Below are 22,007 nucleotides of genomic sequence, written 5' to 3' on the forward strand. Positions count from 1 at the left end.
CGCCTTCAGCTCCACACCTGTGGGGCTGGGAAAATTCAGCCATCGGCCTCTGAAATTGGCCCTCCCTACTATTCCGTAAAGCCCAATTCTGGAGCAATTCTGTGGAGTGAGAATTCTGCCTTGTGTTTTTCCAGTGCCCTTTCAGGAGTAATTGCCTGCATGTCACCCACTGAGCAGAACAAAGCTGTGAGTGGACACGCACAAATCCGTTTCCCTTTAAACTTTCATTCATCTTGAGTTCAAACCCAAATAACACATCAACCGCAATTTCTAGGCTTTTGCTAGAAACACAAAACGACCGGTAACTTTTGTTGTCATCTTTTCAAAACATTTTTTGAATAAAAGGTGTCTCAAATAGTCTAGATACTAATACGAATAAAATTTGAACTCACTTACCCAATAGTGTCTTCGTCCATTACATAAAACGAGAGGTTGTGAAAGCCCATGGGTAGATGAAGAGTATATTCTTCACCCCAGAATGGATTTAGGTTCCTCCATACTGTAGCGGTTCTAAACGTTAAAGCAACAATCATCAGAACATTGCAAACAATGGATTACAATCTACAGCAATTCATCCTATCCTAAGCTTTTGTATCAGCTGATTCAATATGTAGACTTCTCTTCTCTGAGTCAGGGAACTGTGGGCTTAATCCCAAACCCAGGATAGAAACATATAGAATTTTCCATTCCTATGACTAGAAATTCCCATCCCGAAGTCAATGGACTTTTGGCTGGTCTGTCAACTTTTCCATCCTGCCCAAAAAATTCCTGCCTATGAAGATTCCAAGGGACGGAAAATCCCAGCCAAAATTGTTTTTTAAAAATTTGTTCATGAGACGTGGGCGTCGCTGGCTGAGCCAGCATCTATTGCCCATCCCTAATTGCCCTTGAGGGGGCAGTTAAGAGTCAACCACATTGCTGTAGGTTTGGAGTCACATGTAGGCCAGACCAGGTAAGGATGGCAGATTTCCTTCCCTAAAGGACATCTAGCATGCACTTTAGTGTGTGACCGAGGGAAGGCTCCATCCTTTGGATAAGACATTGGAAAACCGTCTCTGCCTGTACCGCAGGGAACCAAAGAGCGCAAGGCATTGCTTGAAAGTCAATAGACAATTCTTCTGGGTTTCATGCCAGGGTTTCTCCATCTACTGACACCAAAAATAGTTTAACTAGACCTTTACATCATTGCTCTTTGCAGAATTATTAAGTGCACAAAATGGATGTTGCTTTATGGATCAGTCACTATACGTGAAGGTGATGTTGTTGTGGTTGCCGAAAGAAGAGTTTCAGAGGCATAGGATCTGAACAGTAGCTATTTATTGTAGAACAGAACCACGTATCGAAATATAAGGCTTCTTCTGTGTTAGAAGGCAATAGGTATACAGGAGAATGGATCATTTGTACACATATCGCAGGAGCAACAATTCAATTTGGTTCAATGTCATCAGACAACACCGTGGGCTGGATTCTCCGGTCCCCCACCACATGTTTCTCGGCGGCGCGCCGTTCGTTATCGGCAAGATTCTATCTTCCTGCCACTTGTCAATGGAATTTTGCATTGAAGCCTCCCCAGGCCGCAGGGAAAACCCACAGGCCAGGTGCATGGCCAGCAGGAAAAGAGAATCCCAACGGCCAGAGACTTCTGGCCAATAAGTCTGAAAACTCCTAAAATGGACAATTCATTAAAATGAGACCAGTAAATGACTCCTTCATAGTGTAGCCACCTAAATTGGACAACTCCCGATTTAAAATGGCGAACGGCAAAGGCTGATGGGAAAGTCAGCCAACAAGACTGAAACCAGCAGCTGCAGGTTTGCTGCGTATTTACCTCTGAAAAGGCCAGACAACATCGATACCAGCGACCATCAGCATAACAAAGTAGCAGCCATCGGCATACTGATGAGCAATCCCCGGGAACAATAAGTAACATTTTGGACACACAAAGCAAAGCCAGACTCCTCGGCGCCAGCAGGAGCCAACACAAAGGAAGTGAACGAGCACCTCAAGACCACCCATCAATCAGGGACCCGCTCCAGTATTGGAGAAAATCGAACCGAGCGATTGGGACAAAGTCCAATCACTTGGGACCAGGTACAGGGTCCGCCCCGAAAGGCGGGAAGCCCCTGGGGACTATAAGAGTTAAGCCCCAAGTTCAAATCGCTCTCTCTTCACCTCTGCGTCCTACCCGGGTCACCCAGCAACACAAACCAACATTGACCGTGACCGGTGCAGTGACTCCCGACAAAGTAAGTCTTAATCCAATGCTCGCTACGAGATAGGCGCTCCTAGCTACCAATCCATACCAACTTCGAATCCCGCAGACTCAGAACCTGAACGAAAGGCCATTTGTTCCCCTGACCTGGTGGGCCAGTCCGAAATTAAGTATAGGCCTGTTAGTTGTAGAAGTAGCTTAGACGTAGAATTTGTGCATGAGTAGCGATTACTGTGTATAATAAATGTGCTTTGATTTGAATCTTACTAATCGGTGTATTGAGTTATTGATCATTACTCGGAATTGAACCTCGTGGCGGTATCATAAAGATACCTGGCGACTCGAGAGCAAAGGTAATAAAACAGAGCAATTGAACCAAGGAGAAAGTCAGCAACAATACCAGTTACATCGCTAATCATAGAAATAGAAAGGCAGGGTTAGTTGCTAATCAAGAAGTGGCCTCAGTCCTGCCGAAACCAACATGAACACAGTCATCCAATATGTCTTGCACCTTTGTCTGAATTTAAAGCTGCAAGGTCATTTTAATTGATCTATGGCTAATTGATAATGCTACTGGTCTAATAACCCAGAGGCCGAGGCTAATGTTCTGGGGCCACGGATTCAGATTTCACCATGGCAGCTGGTGCAATTTAAAATCAAATAATAAATCTGGAATTGCAAGCTAGTCTCAGTAATGGCGACTGTCCTCGGAGTCGGTGGGAAACGCATTACCGCCAACTCAAATAGGCCTGCCACCATTTAACGCTAAATTGAGCGTTGATTGGCAACAGGCAGGTCCCAGGGGTGGAAGGGTCAGGGATGCCTTGGGAGGGGGGGGGGGGGGGGGAAGCGAGCAATCTCGGTGTCGGGGAGTAGATCAGGGTGGGGCAGTGAGGGCCAGAACTCCCAAGTCCCTAAGGGGAGTGTAATGGCCTCCAATTGGCATTATTGGTTGGCCAATTGGAGTATAAGCTCCCCCTCAATGATAGCTCATTGAGGGGGCCCATATAAGCACCTGTGTAAGCTTTGTGAGGCATCTTAAGTTGACTGGAATGCTAGCAGCACTGTTTGGAGCTGCTCTTGTATATAGTTATTGCAAATAAATACTGGTGTAGTGATGGAACCCCTCCCTGCCTCCTGTGGATTATTACAGGGAGGGAGCCTCAAATCTGAAGGGCACTCCCCACCCCCCACCATCACCATTTCCCATCCGAGATTGGGCAAATTTGCTTTTTCGATTCAGCGCCTTGATCCAACGCCCACCAGCCTCAAAATTAGTGGGAAAGGGCCCTTAGGTGGCCATTAATAGGCCATTTGGTTCAAAGGCAATTAGGGATGGACAACAAATGCTGGCCCTATCAGCAACATCCCCACCCTGTGAAAGAATATTTAAAAATTCATCCTGATCTGAAAATTAAATGTATATCTGAGTGCCGAGTGGTTTTACATGTGCAGTAGTTCCTCTGATTAATAAATGCTTTGAAAATATCAGTCAGTGAGACACAAGAATTAACGGCAGAAAGAAAACCACACTGACTCATTGAAATGTTTAAAATGTTGATGCACAATTATAGAAAAGTGTAAGGATTGAAAAATCTGTTTAATGCAATTGAATTACTGCAATAGCCTAAACAATAAGTGAATGGCATCAACAGAGTGGAAACCAAGCCCATGTTTAGCACAGACAAGTTCAACCATAACGTCAGAGTGCAAAATGTTTGGAAAGACTGATATTTTAAGGTATGTTGAACGCAGAAGCAGACAAAAATGAAGGTGTAGAAGGCTTGCCAAAATCTACCAAGACAGAATCTTAAAAAGTGGGGAAGACAGTCAGCGTCACCATGGAGATGGTGAAACGAAGTAATACACATGCAGAATAATTTTACAGGATTTGTCAGTCTGTCTGGAAAGTGAATTAGCAGCATAATTAACAAAAGGAATAAAATGACACTGAAGGATGTTGGAAACCAACAGGAACCATCAGATCAGATGGGTAATAAAGTGGGGAATTCAGGATATTGAGAGACTTGGATGAATTTTGAAAATGGAAGATCGTGGACAGAGCAGATCGTATTGCGCAAACCCCTTAACTGAGAAGCATTTAGAATGTCAAATACTGGCTTCACTGAATGAAGGATGTTTTTTTTTTAAAATGGTGCATGATCAAGATTATGGAAGGTAATATAGAACATATGGTTAACCGTTCTATTCACATCAAAATCCTTCCTGTACTGATCTCAAGCTGTGAAGGAGTCAGTCTCTTCTCCAATTGAACAGTGGGAAAATTGAAGCCTTTACACACAGCTCCTGTTGTTTACCCAAACTCTATCCTTTTCCCTGGTTTCTCATTCAATCCTTCCCCAATCCAATCCATCACTAAGACCGCCTCCGCGACCTTGCTCGCTTTTGCTCTTGGCTCACACTTCCCACTGCTGAAACCCTTGCGCATCATTTCCTTACCTGGACATTCAAATTCCCCTCGCAGGCCACCTCACCCCCATCCTACACAGATTTCAAAACTTCTCTTACATTCTGTCCAGCCATAAGCAGCATCAGAATCTTGGGCTGGATTCTCCGCTGCCCCATGCCGAAATCGTGTTTGGCGTGGGGACGGAGAATCCATTTTTACGCGGGATCATGGCCGGCGTCGCTATCGCGCGCTGATTACATGGCTGAGGGCCATTGATAGTGGCCCCCCCAGCGATTCTCCGGGAAAACAGGCCGAGTTCCCAACATCGTGTTTCTAACCACGTATTGCCTGTCGGGAACATTGGGTGGTGGCTGCGGACTCAGTCTGCGGCCGCCCTGGTGGGGGGGGCGGGGGGATCGAGCAGCGGAGGGGGCCGCTCAGGCAGCCGGGGCGGCGATCGGGCGGCTTGGATCCGCGGGCGCGTTCCATCTCAGGGGGGGCCTACATTTTGGATGCCGCTCCACAATCCGAGTCCACCATGTCGCACGGGACAGCCGCTGCAGGCCACCGCCATGCGCATGCGCGGACGCCCGACCGGACGTGCGGGGGCTGTTTCCTCAGCCAGATCTGCGAGCAGCTCCCCAGGGCCCTGCTGGCCCCCTGCAGGTAGGAGAATCGCTCTTGACTTTTTGAAGGAAAGTCACGAGTGAAACGCCAGCGTTTTTACCCTGGTGTGAGGACATAGCCCCATTTTTGGAGAATCCAGCCCCCTGTCTCTGACAATCTCTGCTCGTGTCCCCATCACCAATTGCATTCAAAATCACTGTCCTCTTGTAATAAATCCGGGCTTCTCTCGGCCCTTTTCTGCTACTCTCTCCAGCTATGGATCCCAGCTCAGGCCCTGCGCTGTCCCTTGATTCTGACCACGTGTGCCTTGTCCCTGCACCCACAATGGCAAAGACATCCCCATTTCTCTTTTCACCTTGCTCCTTTTCTCTCATTTCCTCAAAACATATTTATTTTCAACCACACATTTGTTCAGCACTACTAAATCTTCTATTTTGCACTCTCCCACAAGAAGTGGGAGATTATATTAGACATCTTTAGGCACCTGTACAAATGCAAATATCTTCAGCTGCTTCACCAATAATCTTTCCTGCAACTTTAGGTCAGGAGAGAGTTGTTCCTCTATGAATCTATAATCTCTAACTCCATGCACCATCCTCCACGCCTTGGTAAAGCAGGCTTTGGACAGCACTCAGGAGGGGCGGGATTCGCTGACACCCCACCGGGTCGGAGAATTCCCGGGGGGCGGCGCAAAACCCGCCCCGCCGCCGGCTGCCGTATTCTCCGGCGGCGGTTTTTGGGTGGGGCGGGGTTCACGCCACGCCGGTCGGGGGCCGTTGGGAGTGCCCCCCCCCGGCAATTCTCCGGGCCCCAATGGGCTGAGCGGCTGTCGGTTTCTGGCCAGTCCCGCCGGCATGGGTTAGGCATGGTCACACACGGCGGGACCTGGCAGGTAAGTCGGTTGGGACGGTCCTCGGGGGGATGCGGGGGGATGCAACCCCCGGGGGGGGGGGGGGGAATGGTCTGCGGGAGGGCCTGTGGCATGGGGGCACTCCTTCCTTCCGCGCCGGCCCCTGTAGGGCTCCGCCATGGCTGGCGCGGAGAAGACACCCCCTGCGCATGCGGCAGAATACGCCGGCGGTTCCGTGCATGCGCGGGATCACACCGGTCCTTTGGCACATGCGCGGACTCGCACAGTCCCTTCAGCGCCGGCTGGTGCGGCGCCAACCCCTCCAGTGTCCACCTAGCCCCCGGAAGTGCGGAGTATTCCGCTACTCCCGGTCGGCCCGACGCCGGAGTGGTTCGCACCGTTTCTGACGCCGGCGTCAGGCCATCGCGCCGATCGCGGAGAATCTCGCTGCAGGTTTTTGCTCACAGGTAGCAGCTAGCATTCATGCCACATAAGTGATAGAAAATTGGCCAATCCACCTAACCTGCAATTCTTTGGACTGTGGGAGGAAACCGGAGCGACCGTAGGAAACCCACACAGACACAGGGAGAAAGTGCAAACTCCACACAGACAGTCACTCAAGGCTGAACCCGGGTCCCTGGCGCTGAGAGGCAGCAGTGGTAACCACTGTGCCACTGTTGCTGAATAAATAACAGCACGTTTTAATTAACAAGGCAAATACGATTTATGTTTGAAACATGAGTCACATCGCAATCATCATAATAATGTAGTTCTATGGTTCTTGCAATTTTTAATGTTTTTGTGGCAGCACGGTGGTGCAGTGGTTAGCACTGCGGCTGCATGGCGCCGAGGTCCCAGGTTCAATCCCGGCTCTGGGTCACTGTCCATGTGGAGTTTGCACATTCTCCCCGTGTTTGTGTGGGTTTCGGCCCCACAACCCAAAGATGTGCAGGGTAGGTGGATTGGCCACGCAAAATTACCCCTGAATTGGAAAAAGTGAACTGGGTACTCTAAATTTAATTTTTTAAAATGTTTTTAATGTTTTTAATTCTTGCATTCCATAATATGTGGATAAAAGATCTGACACATAACTAGGACAAAAGAATTCTTTAAAATTCTTAAAGGTTCTGCCCCAGGGCAGGACAATAAGGAGATGAAGTCAGACCAGTCCATGCAATGTACTTTTGCACTAACATTATAAGAAGGATACTATGGGATGCAGGTAGCTTCCCTGTATTCCCTGATATAGCAAATTCCCAATTCTCAACTGGACAGATGTGAGCTTCTGAGGCACAAGCAGGTAAATTGATCTGTGCAATTCTTATGGGTTTTTAGTAGCCACTTCAAAAACGTAATTGGCTTCCCTAGAGTGTTAAATCTGATACCTTTTATCTGATTAAACATTTAATCTGCATTATAAACCCTTCAACCAGTCTGATTATATCTACTCTGTCCCATCCTTTCATAATTTTAAACATCTCTATTTAATCAACCCATAATCCCCTGTTCCATCAACCAGATTAGACATGAACAAATTCAGAACATTTTAAACAGAAAGGAAGTCTACAATTCATCTCCAAGCCAATTCTGGTGCTTATGCATCCATTAAGAAAATGAAGACTGCAATCCAATTCAACAGTGTTTTTGCTTCAAATTGCTAAAAGACCCAAGGACAGCATCGGTGAGATTTCCGCACTTGTACTAATTGCTGGAAGAGCTTTATTGCCAGGAGCTGTGACATTATCATCCTGGTATTAGTTGGAAAAATGAAATTCTATCACCTTTCTGATTTAGTACCAGCAGAAAGAGGTCAGCCTGCCGTTCAAAGTGATGGATTAGCAGTCATAGCAACCTCCATTCAGTCCTCCTGCGACACTGATGGTGGTGATACCATACCAGCTGGCCTTATCCCTATCACAGCAGCTTTACCAGGTACTCGACTAGCCTCTTGAATCTGCTGGGAGAGGAAAATTGGTATGGTGGAAGTTTCTAGCAACGGATATCACATTTTTTAAAAACCTTGTTAGGCTATTGTTGCTTCACAATCTAATGGTCCATTCGAATAATCCAACAGGGTAAACAGATTTACAATGAGAGTTTCCTGGTTTTTGCCTTTATAGTGTATTGATTGCATTGGATTGGATTGGATTTGTTTATTGTCACGTGTACCGAGGTACAGTGAAAAGTATTTTTCTGCGAGCAGCTCAACAGATCATTAAGTACATGGGAAGAAAAGGGAAGAAAAGAAAATACATAATAAGGCAACACAAGAAATACAATGTAACTACATAAGCACTGGCATCGGAAGAAGCAGACAGGGTGTAGTGTTAATGAGGTCAGTCCATAAGAGGGTCATTTAGGAGTCTGGTGACAGTGGGGAAGAAGCTGTTTTTGAGTCTGTTCGTGCGTGTTCTCAGACTTCTGTATCTCCTGCCCGATGGAAGAATTTGGAAGACCATAAGACCATAAGATATAGGAGCGGAAGTAAGGCCATTCGGCCCATCGAGTCCACTCCACCATTCAGTCATGGCTGATTTCAACTCCATTTACCCGCTCTCTCTCCATAGCCCTTAATTCCTCGAGAAATCAAGAATTTATCAACTTCTGTCTTAAAGACACTCAACGTCCTGGCCTCCACCGCCCTCTGTGGCAATGAATTCCACAGACCCACCACTCTCTGGCTGAAGAAATTTCTCCTCATCTCTGTTCTAAAGTGACTCCCTTTTATTCTAAGACTGTGCCCCCGGGTCCTAGTCTCCCCTGCTAATGGAAACAACTTCCCTACATCCACCCTATCTAAGCCATTCATTATCTTGTAAGTTTCTATTAGATCTCCCCTCAACCTCCGAAACTCCAATGAATATAATCCCAGGATCCTCAGACGTTCATCGTATGTTAGGCCTACCATTCCTGGGATCATACGCGTGAATCTCCGTTGGACCCGCTCCAGTGCCAGTATGTCCTTCCTGAGGTGTGGGGCCCAAAATTGCTCACAGTATTCTAAATGGGGCCTAACTAATGCTTTATAAAGCTTCAGAAGTACATCCCTGCTTTTATATTCCAAGCCTCTTGAGATGAATGACAACATTGCATTTGCTTTCTTAATTACGGACTCAACCTGCAAGTTTACCTTTAGAGAATCCTGGACTAGGACTCCCAAGTCCCTTTGCACTTCAGCATTATGAATTTTGTCACCGTTTAGAAAATAGTCCATGCCTCTATTCTTTTTTCCAAAGTGCAAGACCTCGCACTTGCCCACGTTGAATTTCATCAGCCATTTCTTGGATCACTCTCCTAAACTGTCTAAATCTTTCTGCAGCCTCCCCACCTCCTCCATACTACCAGCCCCTCCACCCATCTTTGTATCATCGGCAAACTTAGCCAGAATGCCCCCAGTCCCGTCATCTAGATCGTTAACATATAAAGAGAACAGCTGTGGCCCCAACACTGAACCCTGCGGGACCCCACTCGTCACCGGTTGCCATTCCGAAAAAGAACCTTTTATCCCAACTCTCTGCCTTCTGCCTGACAGCCAATCGTCAATCCATGTTAGTACCTTGCCTCGAATACCATTTTACTCAGCAGTCTCCCGTGAGGCACCTTATCAAAGGCCTTTTGGAAGTCAAGATAGATAACATCCATTGGCTCTCCTTGGTCTAACCTATTTGTTATCTCTTCAAAGAACTCTAACAGGTTTGTCAGGCACGACCTCCCCTTACTAAATCCATGCTGACTTGTCCTAATCTGACCCTGTACTTCCAAGAATTTAGAAATCTCATCCTTAACAATGGATTCTAGAATCTTGCCAACAACCGAGGTTAGGCTAATTGGCCTATAATTTTCCATCTTTTTCCTTGTTCCCTTCTTGAATTATTTACCCAGCATTATTTACCCAGTCCACCTGCATATTGAAGTTCCCCATGATCACTGTGACCTTGTCTTTCTGACATGCACTTTCTATTTCGTGGTGCATTTTGTGCCCCCGGTCCTGGCCACTGTTAGGAGGCCTGTACATAACTCCCATTATGGTTTTTTTGCCTTTGTGGTTCCTCAACTCTACCCACACAGACTCCACATCATCTGACCCTATGTCATTTAGTGCTATTGATTTAATTTCATTCCTAATTAACAAGGCAACCCCGCCCCCTCTGCCCACCTCCCTGTCTTTTCGATAGGTTGTGAATCCCTGGATGTTTAAATGCCAGTCCTGAACCCCCTGCAACCATATCTCTGTGATGCCTACCACATCATACCAGCCAGTCACAATCTGGGCCACAAGCTCATCTACCTTGTTCCGTACACTGCGCGCATTTAAATATAGCACCTTTAATTCTCTATTGACTGTCCCTTTTTGTTTTCTTAGTGTGGTGGACCTTGGTTTACTGAGCCTTTCCATACACTGTGTCATATTTTGTGGGATGGGGACTATCATAACCTCGCCTGAGTTTTGTCTTTTCGTGCTTTTTTGTATACCTAAGCAGCTACGCTTCCCACTGATTACTTCACCTCTTGGTTCCCTGACTTTCCCTTCCCCCCCAATCTTTAGTTTAAAGTCCTATTGACCACCCTATTTATTATTTTCGCCAGAACACTGGTCCAAGGTCGGTTCAGGTGGAGACCATCCCAACGGTATAGGTCCCCCCTGTCCCAAAACTGATGCCAGTGTCCCATGAAAAGGAACCCCTCTTTCCCACACCACTCTTTCAGCCACGTGTTAACTTCCCTGATTCTTGCCTCCCTATGCCAATTTGCACGTGGCTCGGGCAGTAATCCGGAGATTATGACCCTTGAGGACCTGTTTTTTAATTTGAATCCTAGCTCTTTATAACCTCTAAACGGGTCCTCTTTCCTAGACTTGCCTATGTTGTTGGTACCGACATGGACCACAACAACTGGATCCTCCCCCTCCCTCTCCAGTATCCTTTCAAGCCGGTCAGAGATGTCCCGCACCCTAGCACCGGGCAGGCAACTGTCCGAGTGAGTAAGCCGGGTGGGAGGGATCTTTGATTATACTGCCCGCTTTCCCCAGGCAGCGGGAGGTGTAGATGGAGGCAATGGATGGGAGGCAGGTTTGTGTGATGGACTGGGCAGTGTTCACGACTCTCTGAAGTTTCTTGCGGTCCTGGGCCGAGCAGTTGCCATACCAGGCTGTGATGCAGCCCGATAGGATGCTTTCTATCGGGTGCACACTCTGAATTCCGCAAGTGCGGAATGGGTGCCATTCAGTGGCGTTGACTCAAATTATGTTTTAAAAAATTGATGGCCAATTGTCAGGTTGTGAAAAACACCTGGCAGAAATGAGATCCTGTCACCTTTCACACGCGGCGCTTGGCATGTGATGATTAGAAGACTTGAAAATACTATATATATTGGGTCAGATTTTGCTGAACAATGAATGTGGTTGACCATTTTTAAGGGGAATTGTGAATCTTCAGATGTTGCTGACCGATTTGTGAAGTTCCGCCACTGGTTTTGCCAGCTTGTCCTTAACCATCCCATGAGTTGCAGCAAATTGCCACATTTGTACATTAATCGCCCATTAAACTCGCCACAGAAAGTTACGTCTTGTAATTAGTAGTGTTAATTATCATTTAAACGCCATGATAATTGGTAATGATTGCCAATCAACCTCTCTTGCCCAGAATGTGAACAGTAAAGTATAAGTGTGGAGTCTCATCCCCTAAAGTTGCGACTGGCTTATGATGTTTGTAAAATTGTCAAATTATAATTTATTTTTTACAATTTTTAAAGTTTTTAATTTAATAATCTTCATTGTCACAAGTAGGCTTACATTAACACTGCAGTGAAGTTATTGTGAAAAGCCCCTAGTCGCCACATTCCGGCGCCTGTTCGGGTACACAGAGGGAGAATTCAGAATGTCCAAATTATCGAACAGCACGTATTTCGGGACTTGTGGGAGGAAACAGGAGCACCCGGAGGAAATCCACGCAGACATGGGGAGAACGTGCAGACTCCGCACTGACAGTGACTTAAGCCGGGAATCGAACCTGGGATCTTGGTGCAGTAAAGCAACAGTGTTAACCACTGTGCTACCATGCTGCCCAGTTTAATATTTTAATGATTTCCTCATGTTCCGTTTCGGCCTCCTTTTTTCCTGTCTCTTTATTCAATCTTTTATCCCCTCCATTTATTTATTTTCCTGCACCTGATTTGGCATTAAATTCACCCACTCCAAACCATCCTCCTTCTCAGCCCTTTCTCTGTTCATTTCCCAATCCTTAACTCTCTCATTGGTTGAGGAGAGATACACTGGCCCACATTTTGTCAGGGGTACGTAGTCCTGTAGCCGGGACCAAAAAGGAAATCCAAGCCCAGACTGATGGCTGGTGGGACACTGGGCTGCCAATTTAGAAGACACCACCGCAACTGCCATCCAGTTGAGCATGTTGGCCTCCCTCTCACAGCTGCGGCCCAGTCAGAGTGCTGGCAGCCCAGCAACCATGGCAGCACCACTGGTTGAGATAGCCGCTGTTCAGCCAGCAGGAAGAAGCAGAGGCCGCTTCCAAGCTGAGACAACTTTGAAGGCCTGGTTTGTTTCTTTTTGTTTATCATGCCAGGCCTAGGCAGACAGGCTCCAGCGATCGTGAGGTGGCAAAACCTCTCGGGCTGCCTCCATAGACAGGGAGGGTGGCCATTGCCAACAGGGGGACAATTTCATGTGCCATGGAGCAGCACTAAAGGAGACCCCATCCCACCAAAGCCATCCCCCACCCCACCCACCCCCAGGATTTACCTGGTGGTCTCCCCACTAAGCGGCAACCCCAGTTAACACTAGTAAAATATTAGCAATCGGGAAGTGACCCTTACTTGCATTAATTGGCCACCTAACGCCAGCATACAGGCAGTTACACCACTGAGGTTGCTGTCCCTGAAATAATCCCATGTCGGTGAGAAGGCGTCAGGTTCCCTTCCAATTCTCTCTGCTACCATTTTCTGAGGCCTCAAGTCTCTCATGCTGCTGGTAAAATCTAGCCCACTGTTTCTCCAGAGGTTCACCAAGGTCCAAGGTGCCCTGATGCCCTCACCATGTAACCAGCTCACATTCCCAGAAACAGTGAGCAAGAAAAGCAATAAATCTAAACATGCAAGAACATCACTAACAAAGGGAGATGCCCTGCTGCAAAAATATTTGGTCCATTAAATTTGGCCCTTCATCTCCTTTAATTAACAGTAAACATTGATGAACCGAACAGGCTGCATTCCTTACTGGGCAGCATGCTCTAGTGGACATTGATCCCTAACGGACAGCATTCCTGACTTCAGTCCACATTCAGATAAGCATTGAAAAACCAATATGTGCATTGCAGAAAGCAATAAAGTACAGAGAAACAGGAAACGAAACTTTGAACTTTGGCAATTTATTTTCTTGCAACGTCAAGAGACTTCCATATAATCCCTACAGTGCATTTGGCCTATCGAGTCCGCTCCGACCCTCTGATAGGGCACCCTACCTAGGCCCACTCCCCCTCCCTATCCCCTTAACCCCACATCCTTGGATACTAAGGGCAATTTAGCATGGCCAATTCACCTAACCTGCACATCTTTGGACTGTGGGAGGAAACCGGAGCACCCGGAGGAAACCCACGCAGACACGGGGGGAACGTGCAAACACAGTCACCCAAGGCCGGAATTGAATCCAGGTCCATGGCGCTGTGAGGCAACAATGCTAACAACTGTGCCATCTTGTACCAAAGCATTGGGAATAATGAGTAAAATACATCATAGAAAACATAGAAAAATACAGCACAGAACAGGCCCTTCGGCCCACAATGTTGTGCCGAACCTTTGTCCTAGATTAATATTAATCATAGATTACCATAGAATTTACAGAGTAACTGAAACTCGAGACGAGTAGAAGAGAGGTGAAATAAAAGTTGTCTGTACCTGAAAAGAGAATTTAAATTTAAAAGAAAAACAAAAATGAATGTTACTGTTCTAAATCCTGAAAGACGTGCTGTTAGGTGAATTGGACATTCTGAATTCTCTCTCAGTGTACCCGAACAGGCGCCAGAGTGTGGCGACTAGGGGGATTTTCACAGTAACTTCATTGCATTAATGTAAGCCTACTTGTGACACTAATAAAGATTATTATTATTATCTTGGAAAGGAGAAATGAAGGGTCTGATGAGGGACAAAGAAGTTCTTGCCTGGTAAACAATGAGGAAAGTAGCAGCAAATCTTTAAACGACAAGGGTTTCGTCGATCCTGTACAGGATGAATAAGCACAGTGAAATGCTGCCAGACCTCTTCTCTTTTATTGTCTTAGAAATTACTGCTCGAGGCACAGAATATGACAGCAGATTCAGTAATAACAATGGGTTTGGTTTCCTAATTGGCCAATGGTCTGAGCTCTTGTCATAATGGATAGTGCCGTACTGGAATATTTAAATCCCAACAATTATTTTCCCCAAAACACAAATACTCTGAGTAGTGAGTGGAAAGTCCAACACAATAGTTCGGTCAGGCATGGTGTCAAAAGTCTCCATTCCTCCCCCACCTCCTCCCCCCACCCCAACTGTTGTTTAAGGGTACAGCCGAATTTCTAGTTAACTATGTTTATTATTGCAGCTTTGTCTGATTGAGAAAGGTCCTTCGGGGAAAGTAAACTCATGCATGCTCTCCTGCCCCTTGAATAAATTAGCATTCAAAAAGCAGGTGGCAATTCTATCAAGTTTTTTTTTCATAGAATTTACAGTGCAGAAGGAGGCCATTTGGCCCATCGAGTCTGCACCGGCCAATGGAGCGAGCACCCTACCCAAACCCACACCCCCACCCTCCCCACAACCCAGTAACCCCATCCAACCTTTTTGAACACTAAGGGCAATTTAGCATGGCCAGTCCACCTAACCAGCACGTCTTTGGACTGTGGGAGGAAACCGGAGCACCCGGAGGAAACCCACAGAGACACGGGGAGAACGTGCAAACTCCGCACAGACAGTGACCCAAGCCGGGAATCAAACCTGGGACCCTGAAGCTGTGAAGCAACTGTGCTAACCACTATGCTACCGTGCTGCCATTAACATAATTTGCTGCAAAATTCAATTAGGCCAAGAGGTAAAAAAAACAAAAGTCCAAGAGTCCCAATGCTAAAAAAATGTTTGGAAACTAAGGAATTACTGCTTTTGTTCCTGGCATTAACAAACCGTATATTATGCTACATCTCAATTATAAATAGTCATGCATGAAAGCCCTATTGCCAATCACTGCCAACCATAATCACAGGACTTCATCTACACTGCTTCTCACCTGTCCAATTAGGTGAGTAACATTGCAATATATATTGGTGCTATGTGTCTATCAACATCACCACTTGGGGGTTGATGTGCAACATTTAAACATGTTTTATTAAAAAAACACAATTAAGAATAATTATCAGGCACCAATACTTAATGTTGCGACAGATATCAAAACACAGAGTACATTACCTACTAATTTTACCAACAATACTTAAAACCCGTAACGGCAGATTCTGTCTAGAGAAGCAGCTTTCAATGTCAATGGCCAATCATGCCACACAAACGGTAGGTGGAATTAACCTCTATGTCCGTGCTAATAACAATGGATCAGATAGAGAGACTGTTTCAGGACCCTATGTCTTCCTCCTTTTAAATCCCAACCTTGCATGAAGCCTGCCTGGTTTTATGCATCGAAATGTTGTTGATGTGGTGCAAGTTGTGATGGTGATGCAAAGGGCTTTCAACCTCATTAGCTATTGTGCAACATATTAATCTAGCTTTTGAATGAAATATTTATTTTATTAGTCTATGTTATATTGCTAGATCTTCAAAACAATTCAGGAACAATATTGGTCCCGATTGAAACTTCAAAGGATATTTAGTTTCTGGTGAAGGTCCTACACCCAAAACACCATCCCGTGTTTTCTCTTTACAGATGCTGACGGACATGTATTTTCAACATTTTTTGTTTATGCCTGATCATTTCTGATTTGTTTGCCAAACACACAAGAATGAAAATCATATTCAAAAGCAACCCATTGAACAGCTAACCTGCCTCGCTAAGAAATCTTAGCCATGAGATTATTGCCGATTTGTCTATTCAATCTCTTCTCATAGCTGTTCCATTCAGTGATGTCCATATTTTGTCTGGTGCTCCGTCTCCCAAAGTTCTTCCTATTGCTCGATTTCCCAATTTTATTTCCGATTGTTATTCCATTTTGTGATTTTGCTGCTGTTGTTTGGATCCATAATTTACCTCTCTGTGACCGAGAATTCCTAACCCGACTTTTGGTTAATCATAAATCCATTTTCAGGCACAGGAGCTGGGCCCAGATGTACTATGAGTAATTATGTTTTGCACAAATCTAATTATAACTCAAGTTAATGATGTATTTTGAAATAATTACTCACTCAAAAACAAAAACTGGAAAACTTTAGTGCCTAGGGAGAGGACACATAACGTACATTTTAGATGTGCACCCATCTTCCAAGCTGAAAAATAAACTGTGGAAAATAAGGGTCTAGAGATATTGCTTTATTTATTTATACACACTCAGTTCTCCCAATGTTTTCTGTCATAATTTTAGGTCTCTTGAATATAGAATTCATTTCTTGCTAGACATACAGTGTTGTTTCTGAAACTTTGTGCTGAAGCTACAGGTTCCAATCCTATTGAACATCTTCTGATCCTCTGATGTCTTCCTCAGCATGTTTAACAACTATGAATTCTGAACTCAGGGAGAAGAATGCCTCTGCTTCTGGATAAACACAGTAGAGATTGAGGCTCGGGTTTAAGATGAAGGTGGTGCTTCCTTGAGAACACTGCCTCCAAATTAGGACAAAGCAACTGTTCAAGCAATTTTCGGAAGAATGAGGATCTTTTTGGTTGGTTGAACACTGAGTAGGAATGAACTCAAGCATCACCTACTATTCCTACCTTTTAATTCAAAATCTAAAAGTTGTGAAGGAAAATAAGTCCTTAAAATTGACCGGAATGCACAATTTCTTTCAAGTAAAACTTCAGAAATTCACAAGCCAGTGAGTTGGGGAAAAGCATGAGAGGGGATAAAATTCCAAATGTGCACCTCAAGCTCCAGCACTTACACTGTTGTGAGAAATGTTTCCCAGTTAAAGTTGTGTAAAGTTACTCATGAATATCTGAACTCTAGATTACCTGATGTTATATAGGCAAGCAATATAAAAGGAGCTTTTGATGCTGAAATGTAATTAAGTAAATTACAATCATGTAGCAAACCCATCAAACATCAGAACATAAGAAATGGGAGCAGGAGTAGGCATTTTACCCCTCAAGCCAGCTCCGCCAGTTAATAAGCTCATGGCTGATCTTGGGGAGGCAGTGGCGTAGTGGTATTGTCACTGGGACTAGTTACCCAGAGACCCAAAGCCATGTTCTGGGAACCTGGGTTCAAATCCCGCCACAGATGAGGGTGAAATTTGAATTCAATAACAAAAATCTGGATTAAAAGGCTAAAGGTGACCATGAAGCCATTGTCGATTGTCGTAAAAAAACATCTGAATGTCATTTAGGGAAGGAAATCTGTCGTCCTTACATGTTCTGGCCTACATGTGACTCCAGATCCACAGCAATGTGGTTGACTCTTAAATGCCCTCAGGGATGGGCAGTAAATGCTGGCCCAGCCGGCGAAGCCCAAATCCCATGGAACGAATAAAAAAAAGTGATCTGGCCTCAACTCCACTTTCCTGCCTGTCCCCCATAACCCTTGACTCCCTTGTCAATCAAACATCTGTCTCACTCAGCCTTGAATATATTCATTGACCCACTGCTCTTTGAGGAAGAGAATTCTGCAGGCTAACAACCACCTGAGAGCGAAAAACATCTCCTAAAAGATCTCTTATCCTTAAACTAGAATAAGTGATCGACACAACATCGTTGGCCGAAAGGCCTGTACTGTTCTATGTTTTATGTCTCCTGGTTCTAGTCTCCCCCACATATATCATACATATCATTGTGATATCTGCCCTATCAAGCCCCTCAGGATCTTTTTTGTTTCAGCAAGTCCAACAAACAGCAATGTGATAATGGCCAGGTAATGTTTTAGTGACAATGGCTGAAGAATAAATGTTTTGTCAGAACAGCTATGAGATATTTTATATCCACAGGGGAATCTGAGATCAGGTTGTACTGGGTACAGATGAAAAGATTAAATGGGTAAATGCTCTGTTCACCTTGGGTTTTTACTGAGCTGAGAGAAGGGGCACGAACAGCCATTTTCCTCCAATTAAATATTGGGTAGGTTGACGCCCATTATTTTCAGTCTCTGCTCCAACCCCCCGATCCCTGGCTACCAACTCCGTCCTTTCCATTGGTAACAGGCTGTGAGTAAATCCATCTGTTCGCAACGTTGGTGTCATATTTGATCCCAAGATAAAATTCTGACCTGCATATTCATGAAATCACAAAGACCACCGGAACTATCCCTGTAACAAGGACGGCACAGTGGTTAGCTCTGCTGCCTCACAGCACCAGGGACCCGGGCTCCATTCCCACCTTGGGTGACTGTGTGAGGTTTGCACTTTCTCCCTGTGTCTGTGTGGGTTTCCTCCGGGTGCTCCGGTTTCCTCCCACAGTCCAAAGATGTGATCACAGTAAGAAGTCTTTCAACACCAGGTTAAAGTCCAACAGGTTTGTTTCGAATCGCCAGCTTTCGGAGCACTGCTCCTTCCTCAGGTGAATGAAGAGGTAGGTTCCAGAAACATATATATAGCCGGTCTATATATATGTTTCTGGAACCTACCTCTTCATTCACCTGAGGAAGGAGCAGTGCTCCGAAAGCTAGTAATTCGAAACAAACCTGTTGGACTTTAACCTGATGTTGTAAGACTTCTTACTGTGCTCACCCCAGGCCAACTCCGGCATTTCCACATCAAAGATATGAAGGTTAGGTGGATTGGCCATACTAATTTGCCTTTAGTGTCCAAAATGTTAGGTGGAGTTAGGGGGAGAGGATGGGGGCATTGGCGTTGGTAGGGTGGTCTCTCAGAGAGTCGGTGCAGACACGATGGGCTGAATGGCCTCCTTCTGCACTATAGTGATTCTATGATCTTATTGAAAGGTGGGGCACGCTCAAAGGGCCAAATGGCCTACTCCTGCTATAAGTTGCTATATTCCTAATGTGACATATTGCATTTGATCGTTTCCAGTTGTCTACCCGCCAACGATACTGACCTCCCACCATACAGCACTGGTGCTCGGCACCTGTGGAGGCTTTGGAGAGATACAGAAAAGGTTTACCAGGATGTTGCCTGGCATGGAGGGTAATAGCTATGAGGAGAGATTGAATAAACTGGGATTGTTCTCCCTAGAGAGGTGGAGGCTGAGGGACGATCTGATAGAAGTTTATAACATTATTAGAGGCATAAATAGGGTGAACAGTTGGAGGTTTTTTCCCAGGGCGGAAATGACAATTACAAGGGGGCACAAGTTCAAGGTGAGGGGGGATAGGTTCTGCGGAGATGTGCAGGGAACGTTTTTTACACAGAGGGTGGTGGTGGCCTGGAATACACTGCCAAGTGAGGTGGTGGAGGCAGATACATATCTGGATAGACACGTGAACAGACGGGGTATAGAAGGGCCTGTTCCTGTGCTGTATTCTTTGTTCACTGCAATCTTCTCCCACAATGTGCCCCAGTTAAGGAAACAGCCACCTTCAAACACCCCCCCCCCACCCCCCCACCCCACCTCCAAAGATTCAAACTTGCTCCCATGGTTCTCACAGAAAGCCAGTGGCATCAGAACTATTCCCAGGAAGTGTACAGAATTTCCGTTTGAAGCTGCTTACTGATGTCAGCTAAAAGCCTGGTTGGACTCCACATCCCTCGGCCACAGATGTGGACTGAGCGGTGAGAGTGTGGGGCTGACACGCGGTTTTGGCCACTCCTTGCTTAGCCACTTGTATTCATTCCATAACCAGTTATGGGGTGTTTCTGTCACCCATTCACACAACAGGTTTGCTGAAGTGGTGTCCAATGTGCAGACAGGTTGGTTACAGAGTGTGAGGGTGGGTTGATCTTTCTGATTAGGTTTACAATGCAGAGCTGGGGGAGTGGCCCCTGAACGCTTTTCATGTTTTTCGTCGACGAGAAACATTATTATTATTTAAGGCGAATTATGGAACCGGGTCATAAACAGAGCAAACAGACGGGGAGGGGCTGTGTTAACACTTCTCCAAGTGTCTGTGCAGCCCTGGTAAGTGGGCAGCTTACTGCGAGTGGGAACCAGAAGTCCGCCGTTGCCCAGAATGGGATTTTAACTGCTACCCTGCTGTCAGGAGCGCATTTTACATCTTGTGGCTGTGCATGGATTCAAACAACACAGCGGCTCGGCTCGCATTAACTGAGCAGACGGAAACCGTGGCTTCCCCACCAAAGCCCCAGATGCACCTGTCCAATTGTACCGCTGCCGGGGAGGGGGTGCAAACGTAGAAGAGGAAATCGACGTAGAAAATAGATGTCTGCAAAGATGTCTTGCATTCGTCACGGAATGCAAGTCCCAACCACATTTCCAGCTTCCTCCGTGCAAAGCTTCCCTCCATGCAACAAGTCCGTCAGATTGCCAAATTCCCAGCCATTTCAATGTGCCATTAAGATTGAAAATGAAAGCTTTTGGGAGGCACATTGCAGACTAATACCGTCAAATTGTCAATGCGCTTGTCAATGACCCACAGCAAATCCTGGAGTCCCCGCATTCCAGCTGCTCCATCCGTACATGAATAATTACTCATATGCAAATATTCTCCGAGGGGGCAAATCAAACGCAAAAAGAAAGTATTTGCAAATAGACACACGCTGGCCATGTCAGGAAAGAGAGGTCAGTCACTCACCTGGCCACTATCTCATTGTCCACTTTGACTATACAGTAAGGGTCACTGGTGCCTGACCTGTAAGAAAAGGCAGACACGTTTGTGCAATATTAACATTGCATCTGTATTAAAACAGGCGTCAAAATCTCCCCCAGTGCAATGCTGGAGGTTCTAATAAACAGAGCTTATATTAAACAGAGCTTATAACAAACATAGGTTCTAATAAACAGAGTGTATATTAAACAGAGCTTATATTGAACAGAGCTTATAAAAAACAGAGCTTATATTAAACAGAGGTTCTAATAAACATAGCTTATTTTAACCAGAGCTGGAATTAAACAGGAAACTTACACGTCCTTCGCTGGTAAATTTCTTCCTTCGATGATACGAAAATACAAGGATGTGTTTTTTGCCATTTCGGCTGCCAACGATTTAAACTTTCCTGCCTGCCTCCCCGGCGATGTTACAGCAGGTGGCTGAGACGGCTGGACCTCACTGGGGCTGCGCTCATTCTTAAATCCAGCCGCAACGTTGCTGCTAGGTGACGGGCAGACACTGTAGTCCTGAAGGGGGAATACCCGAATCTCTTCACTCACTCTGGGAATTAACCAAAGTCCGGGTTTTTTTTAAAAACGATCAGTGAGCAGCAGCTCTCGTGTGGGAGCCGAGACTGACACCCGGGAAGGGGCAGTCTCTCTCACTATTCACTGAACAGCATCAATACCCAGTGGTGCTTGTGAAAACCCTGGCAAAGTGTGTGGGCTATGTGTCGGATTGGGCAAGGTGTGAATGATAGCAGCCACAAGGCAAGACTCAATGGGGCTGACAGACAAGGAAACAACCCCTTCTGAAGGGAACGTGCTGTTTATTTATGTATCTTGCCCACTACTGGTGACACGGCAGAACTGCGGTGTCAAGGGACAGACACTGGCTGCAACGCATTGTTAAATATTCGGTGGCGTGCATCATTAAACAGGGTTACCGTGACTGGTTTTAACGACGGAAATTATCTTTCCGTCACCAGGTTTCACATCAACTGGTGGGAAACACCCAACATTTATTTTTCTCAATAAAGCCACGCCCGAAAATC

General features: G+C 45.8%; 1 protein-coding gene across 2 annotated transcripts in view; it reads right to left on the reverse strand.

Annotated features, from left to right (window-relative positions):
- The window catches only part of rasal1a (RAS protein activator like 1a (GAP1 like)), a 386,120-nt gene extending 364,342 nt beyond the window's left edge, over positions 1–21,778 (reverse strand). For both annotated transcript variants that reach the window (XM_072492394.1, XM_072492310.1), the window contains exons 1-3: positions 21,269–21,778; positions 20,939–20,995; positions 397–510 (exon numbers count right to left, since the gene is read on the reverse strand). In XM_072492394.1, the coding sequence (XP_072348495.1) occupies positions 397–510; positions 20,939–20,995; positions 21,269–21,333 (236 nt within the window). In that variant the 5' untranslated portion in view covers positions 21,334–21,778. The remainder of the gene's footprint in view (positions 1–396; positions 511–20,938; positions 20,996–21,268) is intronic.
- Between the last annotated feature and the right edge of the window lie 229 nt (positions 21,779–22,007).

Source organism: Scyliorhinus torazame, chromosome 1, assembly GCF_047496885.1.
Source record: "Scyliorhinus torazame isolate Kashiwa2021f chromosome 1, sScyTor2.1, whole genome shotgun sequence".
NCBI lineage: Eukaryota > Metazoa > Chordata > Chondrichthyes > Carcharhiniformes > Scyliorhinidae > Scyliorhinus > Scyliorhinus torazame.